Source organism: Solanum lycopersicum, chromosome 9, assembly GCF_036512215.1.
Source record: "Solanum lycopersicum chromosome 9, SLM_r2.1".
NCBI lineage: Eukaryota > Viridiplantae > Streptophyta > Magnoliopsida > Solanales > Solanaceae > Solanum > Solanum lycopersicum.
Genome location: NC_090808.1, coordinates 1796249 through 1817419, shown reverse-complemented (window position 1 = coordinate 1817419; position 21171 = coordinate 1796249). Strand labels below are relative to the sequence as shown.

The following is a 21171-nucleotide window of genomic DNA, read 5'->3' as shown; positions in this document are numbered from 1 at the left end:
ATTTAATTGCCTTGTTAAGCTTTATTTGCAACACAAACACCTAGAAAAAAAATGATTGGTCAAATTTTTAAAAATTCATGGACTAATATATGTGAAAAAACTAAAAAAGAATACATTCTAAATTCAAATTCTTGTTTTGTAGCCCCTAAATGCTAAACAAAAGTGATTTTTGGCTAAAAACATCCGATTATATATATTGGCTAAAAACACCTTGATTTAAAAATCTTGAATTTTTGTTTCCTGACTCAAAAACACACACAAAAAAATGTGGTGTGAATCTTGTAAACTATGGTATTGTTCACCTGTCAATCAAAAAAAATTCAACAAAAAAGATCAGATTTGTAATATTACCAAATATTTATAGGCTAATACAGACGAAAAACTGTGAAAAAAATCAAATTTCTTGTTCATGATACTTGCATGCTAGGGAGGCCAAAAAACTGTGAAAAAATTCAAATATATACAATTCAAGATTTAACAAAATGCTGTATGGGGACTTAGAAATATATGAAAACCATCCATCACTTAACAAAAGAGAGTATTCTAAGGGAGGCCAAAAATTTGGATAGAAGATGCTCTCTCATGCCTCTCGAAAAGCATAATGTAGCGCGAATTCTGAAGCATAATCCTCCTTGCCATGTTTGAGTTAGATTGATTTGGTAAGTTCAACTTCCGACTGATCCCCGGACCATTAGGGTTCTGGTGAAGTCATATCTGTTTCATGCTACATTTCAACTTCTCTGATTCAAGCTCTTGTTTCAAAGACTCGAGTCGTTCAAGTAAATCAATGTTTTCCTGGTGTAATCGAACATCAGAGAAAGAAGTATAAAATTAAACTGTATCAACACGGTCTACAAACTTTGCATTTCTCATGTGAAAGGCGTCAAAGAGGGGAAGAAGAAGAGAAAGATTAACGAAAAGACATCAAACGTTCACCTTTTGCAGCAGGTCCATTTTCTTCTTAATGCCAGCAGCACCATCCTCCTTCAACAACTGCTTAATCTGCATGAAAGGCCACAAGTTAAAAGACTAGCAAATGAGGTGCAACTACATTGCTCGGACTCTATAAAAATGTTGTTGCCCCTGTGTCGGATCCTACTTTTGGAGGATCTGACATGCTCCAAATTCCAACTTAATCTTCACGGAAGTCCTATTACCCCCTGAACGTTTTTTTTATATATTAGGTCACCCTTATAGGCTAATGTGTCCACAAACGTGAACTCACCTCCGTGAGGGATGTAAGAACCAAATAAATGTGTACATCTGGAGTCCAAATAAGCTTCCAATGTGCATTTTATTTGGTTCTTACGCGCTTCACGGAGGTGAGTTCACGCTTGTGGACACACCAGCCTATAAGGATGAACAAATATTAAAAAGAAAAGTTTCCGGGGTAATAGGACTCCCGTAAAGATTTTGCAGTTGGAAATACGGCTAAAGCTTGAGGGTGCATTCGACCATTTTCTCAAGGATATTAGGAACAATAAGGGACTTCAACATTGGCCCAACCTATTATATTATTTCTTTTTTATGACTGAGAAGTTGGACTGAAGCCACCCTTCAGGTCATTTTCCACTTAAATACTAGACTTTGTTCGTTCACTTGGCATTGGGATCAAACTTGTGACCGAAAAGACACAAGTCCCTTTCAATCTGGGTTAATTTATTTTTTCTGTTCTGTCTGCCCACTTTTTTGAATATTATCTTTTTATTAAACTAAAAAAATATCAAATAAGTTTGGCAAACACAATAGGAAATATTCTAGTTTTACATTTGAGGATAACATCACTTTTTATTCGGTAATATGACATGAGATGAGCTTAAATGGAGAAATAGCGTCAGTTATGATCCATATAGACAAACCCAACTTCTCTGGACTAAGACGTAGTTATTGTAGTAAAGATCACAACAGGACCTGGTAGAGAGACTGATCCTTCAACAACTAATTTGATTAAGTTGGAGAAACTTCAAAACTTATGTCTATTCATCTTAAATTTTAGATAAGATCTTTAACCACACTAGAACTCAGCAAACTGATTCTACTTATTCAGCATGGTCAGAGTAGTAGCTAAGGCCCTTACATCAACTTTGATTGTATTCTTTTTACCTACAAACTATAGAGTGTGAAAGAACTACATTGAGCACATAGTATGCAAAATTTCTTTCACAGATCGAGTCAAATATTGCTTATTAAGGGATTAAAAATCGACTATTTTTTAAATGAGTCGAATATTGACTTAGTAATAATTATTTATTACTAACATATTTAGGATTCCAGGAGAGATTGTTTTCACCTCATTCCTGGACGTCCTTGTGTAAGGAGCAGGTTACTCGGGTAGAACTTAGCATAGCATCTGACATATGGACTGATGGTCAGTCCGTGTGGACCATTCAGCCCAATCCATGTATATAATGTTGTTCATTATGCTTTACTTCTTTTTTTAGACATAGGGTCATCGATACAATCATTTTTTCTAGGCAGATGTATCAAACTAGAAGAAAAGGTGAATGTTTACTTTTTATATGTATTTTAAATACTTGATCAAACATCTATGGTATAGATTCTGAATGAAAACATGCCTACCTTAATCAGTTCCTTTTGGCAGGCGGAAGATATCTTTTCCTCGTCATCATATCTTTTTCTCCACACTGCAGATTCGTCCATTGCTTCTCTACTGGCAAGATCGAACTGTCTCCTACAAGAATCCAAGAAGAATATACTTAGCCAAGCATTAAATGGCATCGAACATATGTTTGATTGCCATCTTTAGACTCGTGCTGGGAATGTGGAATGATTAAAAACCTTGGTCCTGAAAACAAAGTTTCGTATTTATTTGAATCACTACTCAAGTTGGAAGCGGTTTTGCATCGGCAACTTAGAGAAAACAGTGCAATGTTTTCATAACATTCTAGTAGAAACTAGTTCTAATAGTTTGATATATGCCAATAAAAACCACCTCTATAGTCAAACCCCATGTCAAGTCACCTATTAAAGCATTTACAATAGAGTTCACATGATTTTCACCTGCTAAAGAAAATAAACATTGGGCCTAACTCAACTTCAAAAGCTAGTTTATGCAATGAGGATTGCCCAAAACCATATAAAGAGACTAATTGAACTATCCCCCATATATGTGGGACTTCCAACACTCCCGCATGCCTAGGCCTGCAATTGGAGCATGGACAACATAATATGAGGGCAAACATCGGGTAAACCAAGAACCAGGACGGGTGCAAAGACATAATCTTTTTTAGGTACATTACAATGCTGGATACAAGTAAAGGTGATTTTGCTTACTTTTTTTTTTTGATTTTTTTTGCTTCAAATTAAGATTAATCAACAACCCCACTTTTCCCAGCAACCAAACAAAGTGAAATTCCATTTCTAATCAATGTTTTAACCCATTTCTGAGTGCAAAGACATGATCTTTTTGAGGTACATACAAAAGATTAAGCAAGAACATTAAAACAAAGGTTAATTTTCATGATTGAGTGTTAAGAGTAATCAAAAATTCCCAACTAGTCCTTCTAATTCTTGAACTACTCCCAATTTTTCCCAACAAAACGAATAAAGTGAAGAACCATTTCCAATTATTTTGCTGATCCATTTTTGGGTGCAAAAACATCATCTTTTTTAGGTACATTCCAATCATGGGCGGAGTTAGAAACCCAATTACCAATAGTTTTTGCTCAAATAGCTACAACAACTTACCTAGTGTAATCTCACGAATGGGGTTTGGGGCCCCTACCTTGGGAGGCTTTTGCTCAGATTGTGTATTTATGCTAAGAAATTCAACATACATTATGTTTAAAACTCAAATATTTGGTCGTTCTAAAATCATGGCTCTCTAATTCCAATGCCGGATACAAGGGTGACTGACTGCTTCTTTTTTTCCTTCTTTTTAATGTTCTTGCTTAAAACTAAAACTAATCAACATCCCCAAAAGACCCCAACTAGTCCTTTCTGTTTCTTGAACCACACCCAGTTTTCCCACCACCCAAACAAAGTGAAAATCCATTACCTTGGTGCAAAAACATGACTTTTTTGAGGTACAGTCCAATACTTGGATAAAAGTAAAGGTGTTTGTTCTTTTTTCCCAATGTTATGCTTAAAGTTAAGATTAATCAACATCCTCAATCACTCCAAACATTTTCTTGATTCAAAGACATTATCTTTGTGATCTACATACAAGTAAAGGTGATTGCTTTTTCAATGTTCTTGCTCAAAATCATAAAATTAATCAACATCCCCAATTAGTCCTCCAGTTTTTGAACTACACCCAATTTTCCCAACAAACCAAACAAAGTGAAAATCCATTCCCAACCATTTTCTTGTTTCAAAGACATGATCTTTTTTACTTTTAGTTACATCCCAAGTAAAGATAATTGATTTTTCAACATCCCCAATCAGTCCTCCAGTTTCTTAGCCTACACCCATTTCCCCCCACCAACCAAACAAAAGTGAAAATCCATTTCTTGGTGCAAAAACATGATCTTTTTGAGGTAAAATAAACAAGAAACAAGAAGAAGAGAGGTACCTGAGTAATTCAGTTTCATTAGATGAGAAATTGTAGTCAATGGTCCAAAGCCTTAAGTAAACAGCTAAACCCATCACCATAACAAGACCAAGTCCCAAAAATATTTGCTTTCTTCCTCCTCCCATCTTCTCCTTCTTTCTCCCAAACCTCTGCATTTGCTGATTTCTAGGTTTCTCAAAAAAAAAAAAAACTTAACTACTGTCTGTAATTTGGGATTAATGATGGTAATTGGTTTAATTTTTGACTTAAATAAGATATTAAGGTAATGGTAATTGATTGGTCAATTTCTTTCGAAAGAAAAATTTCAAAAATTAAATTATGTTATATTAATTTAATATTTTAAACAGAAAATTTAGATATTCAAAAACGATATGAAAAGTATTATAAATTGTAATTTTTTGTATATTATAAAATATTAATCAAACTTCTTATCATTTAACTTTAAAAAAGAAATAATGACAATATAAAGCGGAAGAGTGAGTAATTTTCTAGTTTTATGCAACATTTTTTTTTTAGTTTTTACTTTATTTTATAAAAGATTTTTGTTATTTTATATAATGATAAAGAAAAGATTTTTTTTTTTTAATTCTGATATTAAAAAGGGCAAGAGATTTCATATCCTCGATATTATTTATACGGTGTGAAGTAATATATTTTAATTTTTTTTTATGAAAATGAAGGAATAATTGTTATTCATTTACTAGTTTTAATAAAATGCCTAGGAACTAACTACTTTTTAAGGCAATTGAAATTTTTTTCTATAGTATGTGTCATGGTGGCATTTTCTTTGTATTTCAAAACAAGTGAAATGTAGATATATATTCATGAGGCCAACTAATTATCAGCATGATTTATTTAAATTTTTATCACATAAAATTATATTTGAGATATTTGAATATCTAACTACAATCTTTTGAATCTAAAGTTTGGAATTGACCAAGTTGAATGGTTAGATTTCGAGTTTAAAATTGAAGACTCTAAAGTTCTATCAAGTTAAATTTCATGCAAAATATCATATAAATGAATTTATAAATATAATTAGAGTCTAGAGAAACATACAACTAAAAATGGGTGACATATACTGATTCTTCTCAAGAAATTGATACTGCTTTTTGACATTATTTAAGTTCAGTATATGTCAAAACAATCTTTCTATTCCATAGAAATATGAGTAAGATCTTCACACGTCATATCATTTTTGAACCCCACTTCAAAAATTATGGTTTGGATATTGTTGTCATATATTGTTAAACATACATACATACCATACCATACTATATTAATTCTACTTCTACTTTCAAATATTTACATATCTTACTACTTATTAAGAATTTTCTATCTGTATTGAGAAAGATATACTTAGAACATTTATTTTTACTATCAAATATACTAAAGTAGGGAGATAGCTGAGTGAAATGAGAAGGAAGGCGAGCGAGATAGTCATGTATTGGTATATACATGCGAATCATATCAGATATACCAAGATACATGTATTTGTACATAACAGATTTGATTCGCATGTATCTAGGATATTCAATGCATATGAGAGTGGGAAGATAGGAGGGAAGTGAGCGAGATTTATTATGAATAGAGTGTATCTAGAACAAATTAACCTCATTTTGACTCGTATATCCCGATATACATATTTCCAAACGTAAATGGATGCATAAAATCTAGTAAGATTTGTAATATTAAATCTATATAATTAGATCCTAAACTAGTAAGATTTCAATAAGCTTTATTTTTAATCTATATGATCCACACAAGGTGGAAAAAGAATTGGGCTTAAAGAATTGTAGAGTTGGACTATGTACACTAATAACCACTTTTAGGATTGTTGTTTAAGATTTATCTTCTATGTAATATCCACAAAGTATTTAAAATATAGCCAGTGTTATTTTCAAATAGCATTTATCTTCTATTTTTATTTGTTCAATTATACTCACTTAAAAGATTAGGCCAAACAAAGAAACAAAGTTTTATTTTTTAATAAATTTTACTCTTATTACTTACTTTAAAGATTATTATAAAAGATAAATTGAATAAAAATTGAACAAATTAGGCTATGATAACTTATTTTAACCCAACCCACTCTATTCATAATTTTTTCATTTCGTTTTAATTTGTCTAAATTCAGCTCAATCTGCACATTTTGACACGTCTACGTTTGTTCCTTTCAAGTGTCCTTTCAATTCCATCATGCACTCAAAATAGATTTTGGACAAATAAATCAGCAAGTATATAAATATATCAATATAAATTGAACATGATATATACTATTAGAGGTAAATTTAGAAGTATTAGATGTTTTTTTTCTTTCAAATTAATAGTTAATGTAAATCTACCTAATTAACCTTTGATTAATACAACACAAACAAGCAGCGCCCATTGTTTAATTAGCACCTGGTTAATATGTTTAGGTTAATTAAGCATAAGTCTTGTCAAATTTGTGTAACTAATGTAAAGGTTAATTATCTAATAATTAATTTCATGACTAGATCAGGTATCAATTAAAAATGGTCTCTATTATTTTAAACATGGACAAATTAAAGTCACCAAACAAATTATTACAAATTATATATTAATTAAGTGAGTTTTAGAAAGAAGAGTTTAACTTTAATTACTACTATCAACTTTACTCGTATTCAGTTTTTTTATTTTCACTTTGAAGTTAGAACTATATAATTGATAATTATTTTTGATAATAAATATAAATATTGTTATAAATAACTTTTAGGTTATCGTGAATAATCTTAGATAGGCATATATGGACGACACGAATTATTTTGTTTTTTTTTTCTTTTCTTGTAAAATTTGCTCTACTCCCTTATTAGTTGCTATGTTTTTTACACTGTTTTTTTCTTCCTTATACTTTAATTTGTTGCATTTAAGTCGAGAAATCTTTTGAGACAGTTTCGCTATCTTCACAAGATAGTGATAAATTTTACGTTTATCGTACATTTTCAAATCTTACGATTCACTTATTATTATTATATATTATTTTAAAATTAATACACCTAAAAAACATCTAATTTCATAATCATCTTCTAGAAAGAGTGTCATGATCTAATTAGGCCTTCTAATAACACAAAAGAATCTTGTATCAAGATTTTACATTCAATAGCTTTTCTTTGATTGTCTTACTAATTCTAATAATAAATAATACAACTAATATACCAGCCAATAGAAAAATAAGAAAAACCATTGTCTAATTAAAACAAGATAGAGCAATGTGAAAATGATAGAAATATACCATCAAAAAATACGGTGCAGTTTATTATTTTTTTTTTTATAATCAGATATTTTAAAATAAAATCATTTTTCGTGTTCCAATCTTGAATATAAAAAATCTTTAATAAGAAAAATTTAAATTAGTCTAACTTTAACACATACTTATATATTAATTATCAATTAAGAAAATACACTTCCTTTGTACCTTTTTATTTGTCAAATTTAACATAACACACCTATTAAGAAAATAATAATTAATATAATGAGAAATATATTTACCCAATATATTTTAATATAATAAATAAAAAAATAATATATTCTCTCATAACTTATGAAAATATTTGACAAGTAAATAACATCAGAGAATAATGTAATAAAAAGAGTATTCACAATGATCTAAAATACTTTGAATATGACTTCAAATAGTTATTTGATTATATTATATCATACAAATACATAAGGTCAATTTATTGGTACATAATATGATACAAAATTTGTCCATATCCAAACAAACAAGTCAAGTTACCATTTCTTTAAAGATTAAACAAAATAAGAAAAATTCCCTCCTTAGGTGCCGTGTGATGTGATTTTTGCTTCAAAGGATTGTCCAAAGCTAATAATATGTTGTTTTCTTACCTACCATCGTAAATTATCGGAAAACACAGTTCGATCTACAAAATAACTTTATTCATATAATATTTATAAATGAAATAAATTTTTTAAGAAATATAATTTATCTTACGAATTGAATTTATTTATAACTAAAAAAATAATTTTATCGTTATTTCAATCTTTTCTTAAAATACAACTTATATCATAAAAGAATCATACCCAAAGGTTGTCTAATGCAAACATGAAAGTCTTGATTCATTGTTTGAAATTTTAATCTAATCATATAAAAATAATTTCATCATTCCTTCGAAATTTCATCTCCTTAAATTCTATCATTCACCCAAAATACAATTACAAGAAACAACTATAGAACCAAGAAGAAAACTACATTAAATGATGATTCACCATTTGTTTAATACAACTAAAACTTTTCAAACAATCATCACTACTAGCTCTTGATTTGCTTTTTAAAATCATCAAAGTGACAATTCGATTTCTCATTTTATATGAGAAAAAAAAAACAAATTAAATCAAATTACTACATAGTCAATAAAATCCAATACAAATCCCAAAAACTCATCAAGTTGTACAAATTACTAATTTAGAAAATCTAATAACACAAACTTACATTAAATCCTCATTGAAGTCCACAACTAAAAGGTGAACATCAATACACATAAAATCAAATCTATTCTAACCCTAAAAAACAAAAAATTAACTCATTAATCCAATAATTTTAAACTTTCGTTTCGTTTCGTTCCAGCATCGATAGTCTACGATACGAAACGTAATATATTAATCTTCAAAACCAATTTTTTTCCAAATAGCATTTCTAACTCTACTTAAATCTCTTCCTTTTAATGTCCTTCCAATTCCTTCATGTACTGAAAATGAAGCAACTCTTGTTCTTGCTAAATATTCATGTGGTGGGATTCTATTTTCATTATCAAAATCTCCATCATCATCAAACATAATATTTTTTCCCAAATTACCCTTCTCATCATCACCTAATATTTTCGACCAATCAGGTATATTCACAGGCAACGACGTCGCATTGATCGCCTTTCTTTCGCCCTTTTTCGTCATTTTTTTCGATAATCTTGAACTTGGTATTGATAATTTTGGTTCAAAATTGTTAATTTCTTCCGAATTACTCCACATTTCAGCTTCATCAAATTCAAATTGGAGGGTATTTGTGCTTGATGGAAGAGGGGTAATTTTGTCTTTTCCACCTAAGAAGAGGAAATTTTTGGTTTTTCTTGTTGTTGCCATAGTTGTTAAAAAGAAGAAAATATTGAGAAAAAGATGAAGAAAAAGAAAAGAGTGTTTTGGTTTGTTATTTGTTAGGTGTGTGAGTAGTTAAAAGATTGTTCTTATTTTGATTGAAGTCAAGGGGTATATATATAATTGAGTTGTACTATTGGATAAGCTTTGTTTTAATTAATTAATTTTTTTGGTTTTTGTACTATTGTTGGTAGTACTAGATAACACTTTACCATCATTAGTTGTATATACAATTATAAAGAATTTGATTATCGTAAAAATAACAGAGTCGGAATTTTCATTAAAAACTTTTTAAGATAAGCAAAAGTTTGAAGGGTGTTCAGTATATATATATATATATATAAGTAATTATAATCATGTACTTCCTCCGTCTACAATTGTTTGTCATGTTAAGGTCGTGCACATTTCTTAACGAAAATTTAATACAATATGTAATTTGATTAATATAACCTTGCTATATCAAGAATATCAAAAGTTTACATAACTTTTGAATTGAACTATACTATTATTAAGGGCAAATTTGGAGTAAAGTAACTAATTGTTTCTTGATTATTTAAATTGACAATTAATCTTGGACATCTATTTTTAATATAATTGTCAAATAATTGTGAATAAAGGAAGTATAACGAACGCATTTCTTTTTAAAAGATAGTTCAGAAGAATCTCTTAATCAAATACGACAATTCATAACTTGAACTGACACAACATGGTCAAGTACGTAGCGAGCGCAATTTTTTTAAAAAATGCATATGGGTCTCCTTGAAAAATGGAGTTGGTCGCCCTCTTTATGGATACATTCACCACATGAAATATTAAGTTATACTGATTAATTTTGATCATAACATGTTTAAGATTTTATGACTTATTAAGGCTTAAGCTTCTTATAACTCAAAAAATGTATATAGTTATGCATCAAAACACCATTTTCTTTAACACGAAAAACTCACTATTAACTGAGTTTAAAATTCTTGATCCATACCAATAATTCAAGAGGAAAATCTTATATAAGTTAACAATAATTATCACAAAAAAAAAATTAGTGTAAATTACTTTATAAACCTATGCTAACCCTAAGATTTAAGATACATACACTTGTATTTCAAAACTTTTATTAGAATTAATTCAAAATATTGATACTTATTATTATATGGTAGATCTGACTTGGTATGATGGACTTTTTTATGGATGAAATAAGTTGAATGCTAGCTGTTTTAGATAGAATAAAATTCAAATAAATTGACTTTTACTTCTTATGACTCTTCTTTTTATTTTATTTATTTAAATTTCATTTGCACAAAAAAAAAAATATTTAGTGTACACGTGATCCTTCATAAAAAGTATCAAATGGAGGATCCCAATAAAATTATGGGATGGGTTTATATAGTTTATTAGCAGCTGCCTATGATCTTTTATTTTATGTGTCTCTTTATTTTCCCAATATAATTTTATGTCTAATAAGATAAGGTTATAAGATTATGTAATAATTTAAATAAAAGCAACAATAATAGAGCATGAATCTATAACCTACTAGTTTAGTAGTGTACTAATTTGAAATCTAATAATGTTATAAAAACTATCGAAATTCTATCCATATAAATTCATTCAGAATTATTAAGTTTTAGGTTTAATATTAATAGAAATAACGATATAATAAGTGATTTTTTATGCTATCGTAATTTTGCATATAGAAAAAACTATTTGATACATATTACAAAGGTGATAAATATTCTGTAAAATTAATAGAAATAAAGACATTAAGTAATTTTTTATGCTATCGTAATTTTGAATATAGATAAAACTATTTGATACATATTACAAAGGTGATAATTATTTTGTAAGATTAATTAGGATAAGACAAAGATGACACAAATAGTAGATTATAAAATAAAATTATCCATTATAATTATACTTGTGTATAAATTTCATAAAATGTGGTTCCTTGCTTTAATTGTGTTTCAGATTTGATAGATTTCGACCCAACTTATATAAATAAAACAATACTTTTTTTAACCATTTAAAATTGAAAAAATATAATTACGTTATTTGGGAAAATAAATATAAAGCTTCTGACATGCACTGTGATTTTGAATTATAATTTTCAGTACAATGAATCATCAAACTTTCCATATAACCAGAAAATTAGATATTTATTTGACCAATCAAATTTCGACAAAATGTCAAAATGTACGAAGCTATTGATTATAATATTAAAAACATTTATCATTATTTCATATTTTTTTATGTCCTTTCAATAAAAAAAATATTTATAGAAAATTAGTATATATAGTGCGATAATATCAAATGTCCTTAATTTGTCATATCGAATTATTCATGATATGAACCATATAATTTAACTCTAATTTCTTTTTAATTTACCTTTAATCATCACAAAAATGTCATTTAAAAAATTTTCAACCACAAGTGCTTTTTTTTTCTTTTTTCTTTTTTTAATTTGTGCTCATAGGATGACACGTCGAGTATTTGTAAGATCAATCATTGATAATGAAAATTTATTATAAATATTTAAATTGCTACAAAAGAAGATATCATAGTTTATCAAAGAAAATAATAAGTGAAAAAACGTGGACCAATCAGAAGCCAATAATATATAATGATGGACTTTATTTCTGTGGGTTATTCTTGTTTATTTCATCAACATCACTATGACTTTTACAACACATAGAAAAACGTTCTTTATCGTCGTCGAAAAATCGCGTTGGTAATGATAAATATTTCTTCATTTTTATCATCGTGCAAGTTTTCTCAGACGTGAAGAACTTTTCGTTTGAGAGAAATTAACACTCTATACTTCTTCCGTATGTAATTTTTTTTTAATGTAAATTTGAATTTAATGAAACCTCAATATGAGATAATCGAACGAAAAAACAAAAAAAATATTCTTATCAAGACACGTCATGTTTACAAAAATTACTCATACTACCTTTAGTATAATTTTTCTATGGAAACTTCTAAACCTACAAGTAATCTCTTATTTTTTGTTAAGTTTCTTTACGTGATAAGATTAATTAATAAGTTCCAACTAATACAAATGTCATAGTACATATCATGTTTTGACAGCAATTGAGTGCCATATTATTAATTTTGAGTTTTTTTTTTTTTAAAAGTATGATAATTTAAATAGAATTTATATAAAATATCGACAATAATAATCAGGTTTATTATTACAGACTGTAATATATATAAATTTCTTAAGATAAATATATGATCCGAAAAAATATCAATTAAGTTTTTATAATAAGTTCCAAGTAAATAATGTTAATTAATGGCCGTGTGTATATATATCAAAGTGGATATGTATGTACGTGCCACCAACTTTGTCTAGGAAAAAGACTTTGTTTTTATCCAATTTATTTGGTTTAAGTTGTTTTTAATTTAAAGTTATTATTTTAATTGTGTTTAATAAAAAAAAATCATGCCGTAAAAGGCCTTAAATATGTTTTCTTTATTATAATCTCTTGTTAATGCCAAACTTTTTATAAAATAAAAGGACAAAGGGTAAACAACTAGAATTTTGAAATTTTGAGTAATAACAAGATGTCAATATTTATAGTTAGAGAACACTAATTATATAGGGTTTATCATCAATTTTATTGATAGAAATTAAGCTCCACCTTTGACTTTTTAGTGAGAGGTACGTCTAGAATTTCGAGATGATGATTATCGTGTTATAAAAAAGTTGATATAAAATATTAATTTGATCCATTTGACATTTAAATTTTTGTTATTGAAAATCGATATTCTAAGGCTAAAATTGTATATATAAATACTATGAATAACCACTTTAAGAGGTCGTATATAATTTTAAAAAAATAAATAAAATAATATAAATATAAAATTCAAATTTATTATTATTGACTAGGAAAACATAGTAGGGAGGTGGGCATTTATTTATTTTATTTCAATTAAAGAGAAATATGGTCTATGCATGCATGCAAAATTAAAGCAAGTTCTCGTGTGAAACATGGGCAACTAACAACTTCATTTATAAATATAAATAATAAAAATTTCTTTAAAAAAATCACATGTGTTTCAATTATTTAGTATACAACATTCATGAATGTTGAACACTAGTAATTGCATCATATATCTAACTTTATATATAATAAAATACGGTAAAACGTTAAAAACACATTTAAAATATCTTTATTTTTTGAGTCTTATTGCTAAATTTATCAAATTTACGTGAACATAAGTTTTTTTCTTTTAAAACTATCACAAAAATATTTTATCTAAACATAACTCAATTGATTATTAGTTATATCATCTCTTTTTTTATCTGAATGATGATGATATTTTATATAAAAATATTTGCTAAAGGCATATTTCAATAAACATTTTGACAATCGTTATGAAAGGAATTAAACTCACATACAAGATAGATAAGGTATGGACCTTAAGAAATTAAAATATTTTAAATATGTTTTGGACTCTTAAAAATTAAATAAAGATGAGACTGAAATTTTATCCAATCCAATTGCATATCAATTTTAATTAATTAATTGAAAAACTATTTTACAAGCTGCGTGGTTAATTTTATCCTCTCGACCATAAGGATGAAAGTAATTATAAAGTCAAAATTCAATATGGTTAGGCAAGTCAATGCAATATATTTGACTACTACATTTTTTTTTAATTAAAAAAAAAAGAAACTCTCTTTTTACCTTCACTTTTTTATTCACGTGTTTTTATTAATTATTACTTCTTTTATTTTAATTTATTTATATGATTTTCAATGTGATATAAAATTTTAATAAAATAAAAATACATTTAATTTTTACAGGCTTAAATTAAATATACGTATTAAAATGTGTTTAAATCCTATAATCATAAACAATTATATAAAACGTTAAAATTAAAGAGTTATTGTTCTTTTGGAAAACAGACCTTAAAATAAATAGAAATTGAAATGAAGGGTTTATAGAGTACACCTTTCATTCAAAAGGCAAATTAAAGTTGTAATCACCATGTCTCTTTTGACGTATGTACAAACACAAAGTATATATTTGTGGTTTTTATTTTTTTTATTGTGATGTTCAGGTCAGCTTGTACGTATCATAATTTGTTTAATATATTTTACTTTATCAGAACAAATATCGAGTAACTTTGTAATATAAGTATTCTAAGAGCAATTGATTAATGAGATGTTTAACACATTTTGAACTAGTATAACTCGTTTATATTCTATGCAATTTTTGTAACTTGACAAATAAATTCATTGACCAAAACAAAATCATGTGGATTTTAATGCAGAGAAAATTAATTTATGCTAGAAAAAGTCTCACTTTACTTCATGATATGAATAATTGTATAAGACTTTTACTATATAAGCCATATGTAATGTATTTTTGTGATTAAAAAAATTAGCATAAACTATTTTCTTCCATGCCTCATAATAGGCTCAATAATATACTTTTTTCCCTCATCATATAACCAATTATTGTCAATGAAATAAAATAGTTTGTTCCTTATTTCTTGGAATCAATCATGCAAGGATCGTAATGTTGTTTGATAAAAAAAAATTAATTTTCATATGAGGACAAATTAAATTGCCTCAATTAGATAGTGTAGCTTCAAAGCAAGTATCGAACATGCAGACATAAAATGGATTGCCTTAATTAAAATAGTGTGATTTCAAGATTAGTATCGATCATGAAGTGGGGACAAATAAATAATGATGAGTACTAATCGGACATTAAATATTATTTTGTCTAGACGTAACAAGTAAGAGCTTTTTGATAATCAATTGTAAGTGTTAGAAACTTATTATACAAATATATAAATAATCCATAAAATTATAAGTTAGTTTATCTAACCTACTTACACTTGCATCAAATGTTTGTCAAGATATTAATTATGGAACACATAAATTTAAAAAAGTATTTATAAAATAATTTGGTTACTTATATTATATATTTATTCAAACATCATATAAGCCAATTAAAATAATTAAAGTAGAATCTTGAAAAATGGGGATATGCTAAATATATTGTGGGATATGTTTCAACTTTAAGACTAAAAAACAAAAACTTACAAAAATTCCTTGGCTAGCTTGTGGGGATTATCCTACACCTTAGCTTGCAATTTAATATAAACAGTAATATCCAATAATGATGTTTAGAACAAATTATAAGCTAATTATAATTTTTGGAGCTTTAGAAAATTTGAAAATTTATATTCTTTTAATGGGCATTAGATGATAAATCTATCCCTAGTTAATAGCATGCATAATATAGAGAAGATGTAAACTATATTATGACACAGGATAAATTCGATGAGACGTGTTTGACTGAGAAGATATTGATTGTAGGGGAATCGACTCCTAACCAACTTTACGGGGTATTATATTATCTTACAAAATTTCTTAGTGAAATAAGCATTCGGGATGAGAAAAATGTTTTTTGTTTTCCTCGAAATGCTTTAAACTTTTCACATGAGGCGAACTCAGAATCTGAAGACAACTGGTGCACCACCAACGATAATGCATGTTAGTTATAGTATGTACCCAATATGTATAAAATAAATTAGACGACTCTATCGAGCCCTGGATATGGAGAAAATCTTGTTGAGCCCTGCAGTGCGCGATCTGAATTTAGTCGGAGCTCCAATATGGGCTCCAAACACCGGGTGGGAAACCAAAAAAAAAAATTAGACGACTCTAATGGAGCGATGATTGTAAAGAACAGGTGGGGATTCGAAACCATTCCCTCCTAAATGAAGTTCTGCGTCTAAATAAGTTAACCTAACTGACTTTTATATCTTTGGGTGCCTAGTAAAATATATATCTATCTCAAGGTGTATATATATACGTATATATACAAAATTTTCCGAATATACGTATTTATTTATTGACGGGTTACCGGGTTGATACAATTTCCAATTGAACCGTACAATGAGTTTATGGAAATGGGCTTTAAATTAACTGGCCCAACTCGGCATTGCAATAGGTTTTAATGGGCCACCAAGCCACAAACTCATGTAGCATTTGGCCCAATACAAGTTCTTCCACAAAAGTGGGAATCGTTAATAAATCGGATTCACAATTTACTTTTCCTAGTCAATATATATAGATAATAAATGGTGATAATAAGTAATCCAAGTCAACCCACATTACTGACTAACGGTATATGATCATAAACATCTTCCTTATAAATTTTAATATTGAATTTTAACTAATATTCGATCTTGTTTTGAAAATTAATCACTAAAATTTCAAGTTGTATAGGTCAAATTAGCTTCGTTATACTATACTAGATTTACGATTGTGAAATTTAAAACTATACAACAATGTTCCTTTTTTAGTTAAAGAAACAATTAAATTAAATGGCTATTTATATCGATTTAGAAAAAACTTTATTCATCGAAATCAAAGTCGATCAATAAAAAATAAAAATCGATGATCAAAATTAAAGGGCTCCCTTTTTTTTTTAGTGAGCCTTTGTCCTTGTTTTTAGCACTTGTCTATTCTCAACCTCCCAATTCCTAGCTACCACATCTATAAATTCCCAATATTAACATTCCTCTCAAATCATTAAAAACAATTTAATTAAAAGAATTTAATCTTCTTGAAAAGACTTAATCTCTCTTTCTTCCTAAAAGTCAAAGGGAGGAGGGGAGCAAATTAGTCCAACTTTGTTAAATATATTGCTATTTCATTGATCTAATCTTTGTTTAGCTTACTTATCATTCAAAAACGTGCTAATATTGTTCAACTGGTAAAGTTATTACATTGTGATCAGGAGCTTACAGGTTCGAGAAAAATGACAAGGGAAACTAGAAACGTACGTTCTTGGATGGAGGTTGCTCCTCATGACCTAATAATCAATAATCGACGAAAGTCTTCAAATACACCAGGATTGGAAACCATTAGAGAAGAAATCAATGAAGGGTGTGATGATGAAACACAACAACACCAAATTTTCTCCCTTCAATTGCAACGTCGAAATTAATCATGATTTGAAATTATAGCTCAAATGTACTTTGATTATAGATCTTTTAATTGAGAGGTCGATGAAATTTTAGCCCTCCACTACAAATTCAGGAAGTGTAACATTATTATTTTAAAGAATATTAACGACATTTTATTTTGTCATTTTAATTTATTCTTGAAGTTTTTTGATAATCTCATAAAGATATCGTATAATAATTAGTTACATAATTAGATCATTTTGAATTTATAAATATTTGATCATAAATCTTAGTTATAATTATAAACTTATCTATAAAACTGAATCATTATTTTTACTTTCACTCAAAACAGATGATTGAAGTTCAGAATCAACCTTTCACATGAGATAATTTTTGTATTACTTTATCACAAAAAAAAAAAAAAGTGTTACTCCTCTTTGGATATTAATATTAATTTGGTCATAAAAATTTATATGTTTTAAATTTGAATATAATCTTCAAACCCCATGTTGCACGTGAGAAATTAGGTACATCTAACAATCATTGATCTTATCTCTGTTTTTTCTTTAATATTTCACCTTTCACGTTAGTGTCTCACACGCTAAAATATTTTAATACAGGATTTTCGTAAATAGCGATTATAATAAATTTAATTATATTTTTATTGTTACAATATGTATATTTATGAGTTTTAGTTATAATTTAATTTGTCTCGTTTATATATTTTACAATTTCGAATAATACGTAGGTTAGTATAACTCACGGGTATATTTGTATAGTTGAGTTATTCTTTTATAAACTTGAACTTTTTTTTTATACAAATACAAACATAAAAAATGTAAAAAGATATACAAATTATAATATACAAATTTTGAATAATACAAAATTATATAAATTTCAAATTATAAAAAACTAAAAATCTGAGCCACATAATTATAGCTAAAAATTGATTGCAAATTATAATTAAGACAAACTATTACTATATTAAGTAATTAACTAATATATAGTTTCTTTATCTACGTAGTTTCCCTATTTTAATTAACCCCACATGACCTTTATTTTGATTTTTATAAAAGAAATTATTATTAAAACTTGGATCCAATGAGAGGATGTTGCGTAAATGAGGAGTAATATAAAAATATATAATAAGATTAGAGAAATAAAAAATTATTTATCACAAGTGTGCTTATTTCCCACATGTTCCACGTCTTTACTCGGTAATTAGGTACAATATCTCAATCAATTAAAAGAAAAAAGGAGAAACTTATAGATTTACTAATTTTTTAGGATACGAATTCAGTATTTAGAGTTAATGTGTTTGTTTATTAAGATTTTAAATATTTCTTTTAAGGCAAATCATAAATTTGAAACTTTAATATTCTATTATGCATATTTGTACTATGTATTAAAAATATGAATTCAGATGAATAATTTATTTATTTTTTAAGATAGGGGTCAGATTTGCATACTCGCTATCATCTTCAGACTTTACTTGTAGGATCATACTGCGTGTCAATAGTATCTAACGGATAATTTGACTGAGAATAACAAAAAATGTTGGATGGAGATTGTTGTTCCTGCTGTTCTTATTGAAGCTAAAAGGATTTCAATTTCTCCTCAGCTAGAAACTATATTTGAAGAAATAGATTTTGAAAATTCTAACTTTTATGAAATCTTTTCTTGGATAGGGTAATGTGTTTTATATCCTAAATTGTTGAGATCATTGAAGTTGAAATGATTTAGAATGTAATTTAGTTGCAATAGATTTTCTCGTCTAATCGTAATTGTATTAGTGTTATTTATATTCAGAATCACTAAAACCTTTAACGACATTTATATAGAATGTTGATTATGACATATATATAATATAAAAATTGCTAAATATAATATAAAGATAATTATATTATTATTGTTAAATAATTTTAAAATCTATTTTTATTTTAATCACAGTTCTCATCTTCCACTAGACGATTAAAATTAAATAAAGATGAGAAAAAAAAGGATGCATGTGTAAAGAGATTTTGGTTACAATTTACTCATGTCTAATATATTACTAACAATTTAACACTATTATATAGCAAAGTATTCATTAAAAGTTAGTTACTTTATGAAAAATTGGGAGCATGCTAAAAGTTGTAAGATCCTTCACTAGTAAGAATCATGATCATAGTTTTGATTTTTTACTTTTGAAGTATCACCTTAAATATATTGTTATTGAAATATTGATCTTGTAAGTATAGTTTTAAAGAAATACTTTAAATTCTTCACAAAAAAGTCATGAAGGTAAAATATTATTATCGTATATTATTTGAGCTTCAAAATTTATAAGAGTGTTTACATAAGTTTTGTCGTATTCTTCTATTGAGTATCTACTATTTTATCTTTTAATTATACACCTAGTTAATCGAAGGTTAATTAAAGAACAAAAATACAAAGTCATTCCGTCAGTACACGTTTATGACCTAGGTCATATTTATATTTAATAAAATATATATAATTTAACATATTGTTAATATATAATATATATTTACATACATATTATTATTCGGGTCGATATGGAAATTTTTTGATAAATTAGAAAGACCATCCCAATTATTTGGGATGGTTATACGCTTAAATAAAAATTCATAATTTTATTAAAAAAATAATATAAATCAATTATCTGCTATTACATTAGATCGACTTTTTTTCATTTTCTTTTTACATTCATATATCTCTATATTTTTTGTTTTTGTTACAATTGGATCAAAAGCGTCGTTAGCCACTAATTATGAGATCATACATGAACCAAACTTTTTATCGCTTTAAGAAAAAATTATCTAAATCCACATTTTGATTTGCCATAATTTCTAAAATTTTCTATCATTTTAAAATTTTCAAGAATCTCATTTTAAATACATCACTCTCCTCTCGCTTATACATATTCCTATCTCCCTCTCGGATACATCCGTTCCCTCTCTGATACATCACTCCCCTCTCTAATACATTCTTCCTTTATGTATTTGGATGTACTATGCCTTCTACGATACATCCCTTGCCTCTCATATATATCTCTTTCTAATACATTCATCCCTTATGTATTAGAATGTCGTATACATTATTCCTTCTCGAATATATTAATCTAAATGTTTGTAATGTATCTGGTAGTCTAATAATATCTCAGAACCATAAATTTCATAAAATTCTTATAATTTTAAAAAATAATAAACGAATAACGTAATCAAACGGCCAACATCACATCATTTATATAAACAATACTTTTATTTTTTTTATTGTACATCAACCAAGACCTCTTATTATAATTTAGATTATCACGTAAACTTAGTCACGTGGTTATTATACTCGTAACCATAGTAATTTTTAAAGCGCGTGCGTAATTCCCACATGTTTTATGCCTTTTACCCCGAAATTGAGCAAACATCGAACACGACAATATTCACTGCGGCGATGTTTCCACTGCCTTTCTACCGACACTTGGCCTTTAAATATAGCTCTTTTCTCACTTCAATCAAACCCAACAACAAAAATACAATCAAAATAAAACAGAGCAGAGTAGTACTGAACACTCTATTTCGTGTAATTTC

General features: G+C 27.5%; 2 protein-coding genes across 2 annotated transcripts; both read right to left on the bottom strand.

Moving 5' to 3' along the window:
* Positions 1-319: 319 nt before the first annotated feature.
* Positions 320-4759, bottom strand: LOC101246657 (uncharacterized). The gene is made up of 4 exons (XM_010327685.4): positions 4535-4759; positions 2581-2692; positions 937-1002; positions 320-795 (listed from the first exon to the last, which is right to left on the bottom strand). Exons 1-4 carry the CDS (start codon positions 4687-4689, stop codon positions 709-711), a joined length of 420 nt encoding a protein of 139 aa, XP_010325987.1. The 5' UTR covers positions 4690-4759; the 3' UTR covers positions 320-708.
* A 4413-nt stretch (positions 4760-9172) lies between these two features.
* LOC101246954 (protein S40-4) lies at positions 9173-9649 on the bottom strand. The gene has a single exon (XM_004246611.5). The coding sequence runs from the start codon at positions 9647-9649 to the stop codon at positions 9173-9175; it is 477 nt and encodes a 158-aa protein (XP_004246659.2).
* Between the last annotated feature and the right edge of the window lie 11522 nt (positions 9650-21171).